The 12,895-nt window shown below is 34.7% G+C and overlaps 1 protein-coding gene across 4 annotated transcripts in view; it reads left to right on the top strand.

Annotated features, from left to right (window-relative positions):
* TXNL1 (thioredoxin like 1) overlaps window positions 1-10,094 on the top strand; it is a 35,159-nt gene extending 25,065 nt beyond the window's left edge. The window contains exons 7-9 of one of the 4 annotated variants that reach the window (XM_047697452.1): window positions 3,080-3,184; window positions 8,243-8,285; window positions 9,931-10,094. In XM_047697452.1, the coding sequence (XP_047553408.1) occupies window positions 3,080-3,184; window positions 8,243-8,281 (144 nt within the window). In that variant the 3' untranslated portion in view covers window positions 8,282-8,285; window positions 9,931-10,094. The other 3 variants (XM_047697454.1, XM_047697455.1, XM_047697453.1) reach the window with 3 other exon arrangements.
* Window positions 10,095-12,895: the final 2,801 nt, after the last annotated feature.

Genomic DNA, 12,895 nt, shown 5'->3' on the forward strand with positions numbered 1-12,895 from the left:
GAGCCACCCAGGTGCCCCATATCCTAGGTGATTTTAAATGATCCTTTAAAGTAGGTTTTTGGGGGCTCCTGGATGGCTCAGTGGGTTAAAGCCTCTGCCTTCAGCTCAGGTCACGATCCCAGAGTCCTGGGATCAAGCCCCGCATCACATCGGGCTCTCTGCTCAGCAGGGAGCCTGCTTCCCCCTCTCACTGCCTGCCTCTCTGCCTACTTATGATCTCTGTTTGTCAAATAAATAAATAAAATTTTTTAAAAAAGTAGGTTTTTGTACACCTGACTTTGAGTAAAAATGTATAATGAATTAATTAAATTTTCTTCTTTAATTTATGTGCACTAAAGAGAAAGGACAAGTTGGTTTTTTAAAAATTTGTGAATTTGTCAGTTTACATACTTTATACATATTTGGCATCTTCTGTTAAAAGTTTATTCTAGAATATTTATAGTTAAACTGAAGATATTTGTACATTATCCTCATCCCGGGTGATGAGTAATGTTATAATTGTAAAATCCAATTTACTCTTCTGAAGTGTATGGTTTTTAATAGTGTTGTGGTCATGATCTCAGTAAAAATGACTTTTTAAAAAACTACTTTTACATTATCTTAATTTACATAAAGAAGCTGCTTCTTAGCAGTTTAAATTGCTTTTGTTAGTTTTAATAATGAAACCCAGCATATGTATTCCAAACACCCCCTCCTCCTGTTCACCCCTCCCAACCCAGTCTTTCAGAGGAGGGAGTAGGAGAGTTAGAATAGAATAGTGGAATAGCTAGAAAAAAAAGTGGGAATAAGCACAGAATCACTGAGAACAAACAAGTCATGCTAAACTAATGTGATTTCCTTGTTACTTATGTATTTATTTATTAAAGATTTTATTTTTTTTCCTTTTTTTTTAAAAATTTTATTGTTTATAAACATATATTTTTATCCCCAGGGGTACAGGTCTGTGAATTGCCAGGTTTACACACTTCACAGCACTCACCTTAGCACATACCCTCCCCAATGTCCATAACCCCACCCCCCCTCCCCCAACCTCCCTCCCCCCATCAACCCTCAGTTTGTTTTGTGAGATTAAGAGTCACTTATGGTTTGTTAAAGATTTTATTTTGCTTGAGAGAGCAATCGGATGGAGCAAGCATGAGCAAGAGAGCACAAGCAGGGGGAGTGGCGGAGGGAAAGGGATAAGAAGGCTCCCCACTGAGCAGAGAGTTGCATTGAGGGCTGGATCCCAGGACCTTAGGATCATGACCTGAGCTAAACACAGCTGTTCAACCGACTGAGCCACTCAGGTGCCCTGTGATTTCCTTGTTTTAATGAAATGATTTTGGTTTTTGTAAAGTAAAGAATGCTAGTGTATTCATTTTCAGAGGTTTTCATTGGATTTTTCACAGGATATACTTAGTAATAAGATGAAGGATTATAATTGAGACTTCAGTATTTGAGATACTCTACCCAAATGAAATGGATGAAAATGGTTATATTAAACTAGAATACTAGTTATCAGATATTTTCCTGACTTATATTTGTAGCATATTCTCAATTAATGCCAGTTGCTTTACTTAGTAATGGAAACAAGGTATTTATTGAAAAAACCCTTTCAATCCAAACATCTTGATATAATCTCCTCTGTCAATGAGAATCATTGTCCATAGTTATCTTGTGATAGGCTCTAGTCTGTATGTGCTGTGTCTTATCTCAGTCAAACTTTAGTCAGTGACTTAAGTCATAGAAAGCTTGCCATGACAGTTTTGATCAGAAAGTGCAATCAAAGAAAGTAGGTGAATTTTTAAAGCCATAAATATAAACTGATGTGCTCATTTTCAGAGAGCATTATAGATAAATGGAGAGTTGGTTTCATAGTCTACCTGATGTAGACTTGGAAGTTTTTTTGTTCGTTTTTTTTTTTTTTAAAGATGTTATTTATTTATTTGTCAGAGAGAGGGATGGGGAGAGAAAGCACAAGCAGGGGCAGCAACAGGCAGAGGGAGAAGCAGGCTCCCCGCTGAGCACGGAGCCCAGGGTGGGGCTCCATCCCCGGACCTTGGGATCATGACCTGAGCCGAAAGCAGACGCTTAACCCACTGAGCCACCCAGGTGTCTCCAGACTTGGAAGTTTTAATTGATAAGTTCAGTTTGAGATGAATCTGTGCTTGCCTATAAAAACAACAAAAACTGATTAATGCCATCAGAGAATGAAAGTATGTTGTCTAAATCAAGAGAGGCAGTGTTCTTAAGTAGACAGTATCTAGAGTATTGTATTTTATTCTTATTTATTTATTTTTTAAAGCATATAGTAATCCAGTATATTGAAAAAGAATCTGTGAGTAAAGCTGCTGTCTACTTACATGCTGAGGGGAGTTTTTACATAGAAAGTATAGAGAGTCAAGCTTAAAAAGAATGCGGGCTATAGTATAGTATAGTTTTAGGAGCTGATTTCTTTTTTTTTTTTTTTTTTAAGATTTTATTTATTTATTTGACAGAGAGGTCACAAGTAGGCAGAGAGGCAGGCAGAGAGAGAGAGAGAAGCAGGCTCTGTGCTGAGCAGAGAGCCCGATGCGGGGCTTGATCCCAGGACCCTGAGATCATGACCTGAGCCGAAGGCAGAGGCCTAACCCACTGAGCCACCCAGGCGCCCCTAGGAGCTGATTTCTAATACTATTTTTTTCTTTTAATATTTTAGGAATTTGAATGAATTATTAGTATCAGAAAGAAGTAACTAGAGACTTTCTTCAGTCAAAAACCAATTTTAATAAAATTTCAGCAGTGGTTTGCCCACTGTAATAATTTCATACTCTTTGAACATTCTATGTAAAGAATTTAATTGTGACTCCTCCACACCCTCACACTGAATTATCTGGAACTTGTGTATTTGGGTGTCTTGCCATGATATCCTAGAGAGGATGAGGGTAGCAGGGCAAACAGTGGAATTAATAGCCCTAGTCAAAATGTAGTTTGGGTTAAACCTTACAAAGAATGAAAGGTATTTTCATTAATAATCTAACAATATCAGTTAAACATGTTTGTGAAAAAAGGATACAATTATTAATGTAATTCTTTTTTTCTTTTTGGTGGGGGGGTGTAGATATTTGTTCAGTCCAATCAAGGTGAAGAAGAAACAACAAGAATTTCATATTTTACTTTTATTGGTACTCCAGTCCAGGCAACAAATATGAATGACTTCAAACGAGTAAGTTTGTTTTAAATGGTATTTAGGGGAAGTAAAAATACAATTTTAAAGAAGTAATTTCTAGGGGAAGTTAAAATACAATTTTAAAGAAGTAATTTCATAAAGATCAAAATCGTAACCATGTCATGAAATTTTAGGTTAACCTAAAATTAACAGTGGGTTCTCCTAATCACATTTTTAGATATCCAACTAAAAGATAATTTCTAATAAAAATAAATCCTGATACAGAGTCTATTAATAAATGGTATCCAAATAAGATACCAGATAATGGTAGCCAAATAATGGTGTCTGTAAATAAATGATATCCATTAATAATGGTATCCAAATGGTATCCAAATAAGTGAGCATAGTATAAAATATACAGAAGTGTTGAATCACTGTGTTGTACACCTAAAACTAATATAACATTGTATGTCAACCATACCTCAGTTAAAAAAAAATCCTTATCTATAATGAAAGTATAGTATACCTATAATAAAAGGAAAGTATTTTAAACTAACTAAATAATTGTTTGGTTATAGAAAGTAGTTAGGAATGTCAAAATAGGAGTAAGTTAAAATCATTAGTGAATGTTTAAGAATTTTGCTGATACCAAGATTCTGATTATTATTGTTTCCGATGAAAACATTTAAAATCACTTGAATAGTTTTAATCAAAAAGAATGGGTTCAGTTTTACTACACTGAGATGCCTTTAAAGCATGTCTGTGTCCTGAAAGACCACTTGGCACAAGTAAAGAAATTATCAGTGAACAGGCAGATTTCATATGTATGTATATGTACATTTTAAAAAAGATTTTATTTATTTATTTGACAGAGAGCGCACAAGTAGGCAGAGAGGCAAGCAAAGAGAGGGGGACACAGGAACCCCGCTAAGCAGAGAGCCTGATGCGGGACTCGATCCCAGGACCCTGAGACCATGACCTGACCCGAAGGCAGAGGCTTAACCCACTGAGCCATCCAGGCGCACCCGTATATGTACATTTTTGTTTTGTTTTGTGGACACAGTCTTAAGGATTGCGGGAGATTAAGATATATGAGACCCTTAGGACTGAGAACATTTTGTCCATTCATGGAACAACTGCTACTTGGTCACAGTTCCTTAGGGAGACATAATGTATTAACAACCACAGATCACGGAAGTGCGTCCAGGAGCTTTCTCAGTACAGAACCTAGTTACGGGGCACAGATTGAGTGTGCAGCAACAGGGTAGCTGTGGCCATGTTTCTGTGGCTGCCTTTGACAGTCTAGAACGGGAGGTGATGATAAAGAGATCATTATATGGGAGAAAGTTTCCCTAGGGCTGCCAGTGCCTGGAGGAAGAGGCACCCAGCTGAACAATTTAGACCCCTGTTTGGTGGGGAGGCGAAGCCATGGAGCATCCTGAAAACTCTTATTCTTTTTGGTGGTTTCTACAGATCTTATTTTAATTCAATTACAGAAAAATTTTTAAAATTGCATAACAGTGGATAAGCTTATAAAATTGTATACTGGTTTTTACAAAATTGATAAACTTGACCATAGATATTTTAACTGGTCGGTTTTCAACAACTGTTTCTTCCTGTCTCATAATTAACTTTTGGGAACTGTAGGACAATAACGTACTTAGATCTGTCATGTCAAATGTTTGCCATATGTAAGACAGATAAGAAGGTCAGAAGAAGCAGAGATTAAACATCTCCATTTTTATGATATGAGATATGCTGTACTGGGAAAATTGTGAGCACCAAAGACATTTTGGCTGCCTGCTTTGTTATATTGCTTGTTGGAATTAAATGTCATTGGATTTGGCTTTAACTGCCTTGCATAGTTTGTTTTTAGCTTCATTCCTTCATATGATCTCCTATAAACTGTATACCATTAATTCAACTCAAGCTCCCTGCTTCTCACCTTTGCTCCTGCTGTTTGATTTCCATTTTTCTCTTTAAGTAACCACTGCTCCATTTTGACTGTCTTCTTACCAGCCTGCCGTTCAATTTTTCTAATGTATGTCAGTAATCATCCATCTAAGAATCTCTCTCTAGCTCTTTGGTTTTAACATCCTCCCTCTCTCACATGTGTTCTCTCCTAGCTCCTCTCTTGCTCTTTTGACTTACCAAACTACTTTTTCTGGACTGTCTTTAGGATAGCAAAGATATTAGACTTTTCTTGCTTGGGAGTATTTGTGTTTTTGTAATTTGGCTGTGCATTCATTTAACTAAATACTTTTTTTTAATCTTAACATTATTGTAGAGCAATAGTTCTCAAACATTTTGGTCTCAGGAGCCTTTTATACTATTAAATATTAGTGAGGACCAAAAAGAGCTTTTGTTAATGTAGGCCATATTTATATACTATTTACTTTTTAAGAAATGAAACTGAAAAATATAAAAATTACTTATAAATCATAAACTCCTTATATATTAACACAGATAATATTTTTAAATTAAAATACATATTTTCCAAGATAAAAACCAATTTAACAAGAAGAGCATTGTTTTATGCCCTACAAATTATTCTACTGTCTAGCTTAATAGAACCCTCACATTCTCATGCCTCCTTCTACATTCAATCTGGTTTGATATCATAGGTCATGTAGCCTCTGGAAAACTCCATTGTACACCTATGAGACGATGAGATTAAGAAGGGAAATAACGATTTAGCATTATTACGAAAATAGTTTTGAATGCTCCCTGAATGGGTGTCAGGGTCCCCCCAGCTAGACCACACTGAGAACTACTTTGAGAATAATTTCATACTATCACGGACTCCTTTCTTGGTGTTAGTCCCTTGCTTTTAATGTCTTATAAATTTTAATTGGTTGAATGATCTCATGTATGTTAATACTACATTGCATTTCCTTTTACTAGTTTCTGAATGAGACTTGTGTCATTCATTGAATTGTTCCTCAAAAGCAAGCTAATATTTCAGTCCTTTTTGCATTTTGCTAAGTTAACAACATTGGTGTAGGAAAACTGCAATAAAAAAATATTTATTGTTTAACTGAAATTGGCCACTTTATATTTTGTATAGATAGTTGCTTACTAAAAATTATAAAAGAGTTTGGTTTCTAGAAAAGGAAATAATAAATACACGGTATGGTACTTGTTGTCGCTGTAGTACTGTGCTAGGTGTGATCATAATCTCTGTGTATAGCAAGTTTATCTTATAGGATAACATAAAAACTTTGGAAAGTTGATCAGAATGAATCAAACCTTAGGGCAAGTCTCTTCCTTTACAGGACATTCTCATACTTTCCTAGGTCAGTGATATCTCCTTCCCAAGAATGGTTGGGAGAGGACAAGAATGTTTTGAGGAGGGAGGGTCTTGAACTAAATAAACTTTGAGAGTAGAAATGGATAGCAGTGGAGGAAAAGATAGTAGGGGGGCACTCCAGGTAGAAAATAGGAACTTGGGCATGAAAATGGGAAGGTGTAGGACCTTATTTAGTTAGTCTGAATTTCAAAGGAATTACACAGTCATTAGAATTTAAAATTTCAGAATAGATTTAGCATGTATTTTATCAGCACAAAGAGGAACATTTTGATACCTCTTTCTGTAATGAAGAAAGCTATAAAAAATGGTTTAGAGAATGATAGAATTGTGTTGCATTTTCAGTTCACATTTTATATTGTTTGAGTTGTTTCTAGATAATTTTAGTTTTCAGAGTGTCCTTGATCTCCTTATGTCACTAAGGTGACAGAAGCTAAGGTAATGCTAATGAATCTTGGATGTGGATAGAAATCTTAGACCTCCTTGCATGCTGTTAAACTTTAAAGGTTGTACTTTTAAGATTTGGTAGACTAGAACATACTTCCCACTTGTCTGTTTTTGGTTATTATAGGCATTGCGCACAGATTATAATATACACTTCAGCTATTTGTTGTTGTAAATGGATTCTTTGTGTTGCAGCATGAAAAGCTTGCCATCTTAATTGGAAGTAGATATTTTCTTTGCTAAAATATGCTCTATACATGGATTACTTTATTTTAAATAATAACATGTAAGGTCACAGAAATGAGCAAAATTGAAGGGGCTTCTGCTTCTTAGGGAATGAGGTGCATGTGAAAAGGAGAGCAGATTTTCTATCACTGTAATAAAAAGAGACTTTTCTAAACTGGCCATTCACCATATCAGCTATTTTTGTAACATTTCTGTCTGTTTATTTTTCAGCTTTTTTAATGCAACTCAAATGAACTAAAAACAGAAGATTTTTTTAAAATGAAGTAATATAAAGATTGACCTTATCTCACTCTACTCCCCTCCTTGCTTCTCTGCTCATCTAGCACCTGTCTGCTCTCACCCTTCCCATGTTCTCGCCATTGTTGGTGCAAGATTTCTTCAGCTTCTGTCATCTGGATCAGCCTTGTAACCTAGATTTCCTCAGCCATCTCTTTCTTCAGATCTTAATCTAGCCATGTGTCTCATTTGGCCTTATATGTATTGATTGCTTTTTATTTTGGGCTTGCAACTAAGTGCTTTAATTTTATTATCATACCATGTTGCTCCCCTGACTTATTTATTTATTTATTTATTTTACTTTCTCTTATTTCATTTTTGTACTACCATTTTGAGGAATCATATTGCAATAAAATGTTGTTGTAAATGCTTTCAGACTTAACTAGTTGTTGGATGTTTTAATCCAATCTAAAGTTTAAATTTTATATTTTGGGAACTATAGAATCATTTTAGATATGAACAATTTCATTAACTTCTTTTATACTAGAACTAGTGTAATATATTGAATAAGCTTTAGTTAGAAGACATGGATTTTTTTTTTCTCAATGGAACTGCAGCTCCAAAGTCTTTGCTGATTAATTATGGGCACGTCCACTGCTTTGTCTACCCAAGTGAGCTCAAGGCGTTGAAAGAAGGACTGAATGTGTTTGTTAGGCTGGTCTAAATTCTTAACATAGAAGATCAATGGACTCTTCACTGAATAAATATTTTTGACACCTAATTTTGATGTACCTAGACGATTGTTTGAGGTGTAATATACACTTAAAAATGAATAAAATACTTCTTTATGTTTGGGATGAGAAAAATCCATATTGGAATGCTGAATTTCTTCTTTTTTACAGAGAATACACATTGGCAAGTTGAGAGTTATCAACCTGTGAAACAGTATGCAGATTTGTGTCTTCTGTATCACATCTGCTAAAATTTTAATTTTTAATATCAGTTGTTTTTGTTTTCTTTTGCTTAATCTAATAGCTCTGTGTTTTGTGTGTTCCCAAGTGATAATAATGATCAATAATGCTTTCAGTGTTTATCTGCTTAAATTCATTTGTGATACAAATATTGCCACCTTCCTTTCTTTCTTTCTTAAGAAGGCCCCCCCTTGGCTCTTAAACCCTGATTTTTTTACTCTTATCCACTTATTTTATGAGACTATCTCTTTAGTGTCTTTCTGGCTTTTTGGGCTTTCTAACATACGGTTTTCGTAGATTGGAGAGGAGCTCTTTTAAAGTAATGGAACTGGTTTTCCTCAAGGTCAGGAAAATGGCATGTCTGACATCATATGATTGGGAATTATGTGGAAGGGTTTTTATAATCTTCTCTCATGAATGGCATTGACCCAGCCACGTTCTGTTTTTGACCAGACATGTACTGAAGACCTTCATGAGTTTTGCTTGATTCACACTACCATTTGGAGCAGAATCAGTTAAAATATGAAAATTACATTTATAAATAAACATAGAAATCTTTTCTTAAGGTTTTGTTTGTTTTTTTTTTTAATTTGACAGAGAGAAAGAGTACGCACGTGCATACACAAGCGCGGGGAGAGCAGGGAGAGGGAGAAGCAGGCTCCCCACTGAGCAGGGAGCCTGATGCGAGGCTTGATCCCAGGACCCTGGGATCATGACTTGAGCTGAAGGCAGATGCTTAACTGACAGCCATCCAAGCACCCCATAGAAATCTTTTTGTATACAAATACATCTTCAGTAGCTTGCAAGTAGATTTCTTTAGAGGCATTTCTGCTGTGAGACTATATTATCTAATGATAAACTTCAGGTTTTAAGTAAATTATTTGCTTAAAACATAATTCTAGACTCTTCCCACAGAGAATTTGTTTTCTAGCACTGTTGGTAGAAACCAGGTTTATTCTTATATTTTTATGTTGTCACATTTATACCAACTAGGACAGTTTTAAAATCCTCTGATGGAGAATTTTTCTAATCATTGACAGAAACAAGATTTATTCTTTATGTTTTTTATAGTACATTTGTAGCAGCCAGGGTTTTTTAAAAATAGTAGCTAGGCAAAATTAGTCATTTTTAATCTCTTTTCATTGCATATCTGCATATTGAGAGAAAAGTCTAGAAACCTGTCATCTTGGGCATTTAGACATAAGTTTAGCATACTCTTGATTCTAGAGTATTTTGTGATCAACATTTGATTTCTAATTGCCTAAAAATAGCTTTCCAAATATATTTCACTCATATAGCATCATCCTTTTATTAACTTCTCTAAACTGTCAACCTTGTTTTGAAAAATTGCATTGCTTTTCCTTTAAACAGTGTGGGAAACCAAAAATAGCCTGCATGTGTTTTATTTTTAATTCCTTGAGCCTGGGAGGAAAGGGAAGGTCACAGTTTGCTTCAACAGTGAAAATATACTGCATGCCCAAAAAAAAAAAAAAAAAAAAAAAGGATGAAAATTAATACCAGGTTTTAAAGGTGATTACCAATTAGTAATATTATTTTGGAAAATAATGCATATTTCTAAATCAATAAGATGTACATGTAAAGTTATTTTTGTTTTCTAGGTAGTTGGCAAAAAAGGAGAAAGCCACTAAGGTACAAAAGACACTGGAAGACCATATTGCAATCAGATCTACAGCTCCTGGATAATTGCTTGATTCTCGTCAGAGACTGTCAATATTCCATTCATTGCCATTACCAATAAATCATTGCTTTTGTTCGGATGGTATCACTAGTGTTTTTATTGTAATCTTGATACATGCAATTGTAAATAAAAGTCACTACTTTTGCCAAGCTTAATTTTTGTCATTCTAAATAAGTATTTTCTCTTTCCATTTATCTGAAAATTGGCCCACTTCTGACTTTCGAAGAGACTTAATCTAATCTGGTAGCATGTTGATTGAAAGCCAGTTTTTCTCTTTAGGGGAGCAAGACTCTTAAGGAATTAAGGAGTGCGTGTGCTGTGCTCATACACATACATAGAGCAAGTGATTTTGATAAACGGACTTGGAACAGCTAAGTATGTTAAAATGAGTACTAATTCATGTTTATTAAACATTTGGGTATGTGGGCTATAGAAATTACTCAAATTATAACCTACCAGAAATAAACTAGTTTAATGAGATTTAACTGTTCTCACTTAAAACTGTTAATGGGACCACAGATTTTAATCTCTTCTGGATGACCTTTAAAAATTTGAGTTAGCCATTATCCTTACTGTTGAAATCTGACCAAGGGGGAAAAGACAGTACTGTGAATTCATGCAGCAACAGGACTTAATATTTTTAATCAAGTATTTATTACCTTAGCTACCAAAAGATGCAGTGTAATATACAGAGAACATGATTTAAAGTTAAAAACAAATTTGCCAAATTGTGTGTTTGAAAGGTGTTTCACAAAAGGCTAGCAAAACAAAACATGTGTTCCTTACTACTCTTCTTAATCTTAAAACTAATCTAGAAAGTATTGGTAAATTTAATTTTTTAAAAATTTCTCTTTAAAATTAAAATTTAATTTAAATTTCTCAGGTGCCCGGCTAGCTCAGTCGGTAGAGCATGAGACTCTTAATTTAAATTTCTCTGAATATTAAAAATTCAGTGTTTGAAAAGAGTACATAGACTATTAATTTTGATTCTGTTAATACCTTTGAGGGCATTTTTGTATAGGAATGTGGTTGAGATAGCATTTTTACCTTTGGGAGACCAATGTATTTATATGCATTTATGGAAAAAATTATGCAGAAGTTTTTGTGTTAAAATAGTCACTTTCTAAAATGCCCTGTGTCATTACATGGTGTTTAGTTCTTCTCTATGTAAGCACATTAACTGGTCTGTGATGATGTCTATATACTTATGTATTTCATAGTTACTTGCTTTGGGTCAAATGGAGGGCGAAGGGCAAGAAATAAAAGTTCATAACATTCCTTAATATAGACCATCTCAGATTAATTATGTCTGAAATTAGGCATACAATTAATATCAAGAGTTTTGTTTTACACTTTTGTACACTTAACCTTTTTGGGTAATTGTTAAAGTGCCTCATCTTAAGTATTGCTAACCTCATCCTATTTCTGCTCGACAGTTTGAAAACCCAGTGAAAGTAATTTCATATGTGTAAAGGATTGGGTATCAGATTTATATTGTTTATGTGACTTTTCTATAACTCAGCTGGTTGCATTATCCAAACATTCCATGATTATTCAAATTGTAAGTAGTGAAAAATGAATGTTTATAGGTAACTATAACATGTTTCGCTGTGGGAAATTTTACAAATAAACATACATAGTTGATATTACTTAAATCACCAAGCTGAAATGCTGTTTTCTCCTAAAACAGTATATGTATGTGTGTGTAGACACACACACACACACACACACACACACGTATATATGCACTGAATTTTCCAGATTTAAAAAAAAAAAGCATCTGGAAAATGTAACCCTAGATATTTTAACCAAAACCATCCCTGAGATAGTGTTTTCTAGAAAACTAATATTAGGTTTATTATTTGTTTTGTCAGACATAGGAAAAAAAACACCTCACAAAACTTTTCCCTTGATTTACATTTTTTGTTATATTTTGCATCAGAATGCATTATCTGATTTGAAACAGTAATGAAATAACCCATAGTAGAAACAAAAGTATTTGAGTACAGAGTCTTGCAGCATAAGGCTGAGGTCAAGAGTAACACATGCTCTTTCATGCTGCTGGCAGACCTTTATGATCTGTTTTGGCCAAAGTATCCCCCAATCTCGTATTGGAGGGAGCTATGTCATCCATTGGAGTTGCCACGTGAATTGAAACCAGTCTGCCACTTGAAGATGGATACTCTGTTTTCTGCAGCGTTCCCTAGGCAGGGTGGGTATTGCACATTGGGCCTCAGTATTTAATTCATGGCTGCTATTAATTCACCTGAAAAAACTGAAAAAAAAAAAAAAATTCATTGGATATGGAGGGTGGAGGGCTTTTTACCTAAAATAGTTAAGATTGTCCCATGTTCCCCTTAATGTCTAAAGTAAATCTTCAATTCTGAAATAAAAAGAAAGCATTGGAACTGAGTGAGTTAGGCAACTAAACCCTCTCCTTTTAAACGTTAGAGAATGAAAGAACTTTAAGGCTTCCATGTTGCTTGTATTAATACTCATACTTCAAAGTGGCAGACTGGTTTTGTGTGTAGGATATATATGGAATTGGTCTTTTCTAACCTTAGATAATTTTTTAAAATTTTATTTATATTTTTATTTAACAGAGAGATCACAAGTAGGCAGAGAGAGAGAGGGGGAAGCTCACCAAGCAGAGAGCCTGATGCGGGGCCCGATCCCATGACCCCGAGATTACGACCTGAGCTGAAGGCAGAGGCTTAACCCACAGAGACACCCAGGCGCCCGATAATTTTTTTTTTTAAAGAAAAGTAACTTAGAATAAGAAATCCATTCACTGATCACTGAAGGGAAACCTTGAAGGAACCATGCAGTTACTCGGCTTAACACAATTATTAAAGGTTTATTCTGCATTTTTTAAAGTTTTCCAA

This window comes from Lutra lutra, chromosome 12, assembly GCF_902655055.1.
Source record: "Lutra lutra chromosome 12, mLutLut1.2, whole genome shotgun sequence".
Classification (NCBI taxonomy): Eukaryota; Metazoa; Chordata; class Mammalia; order Carnivora; family Mustelidae; genus Lutra; species Lutra lutra.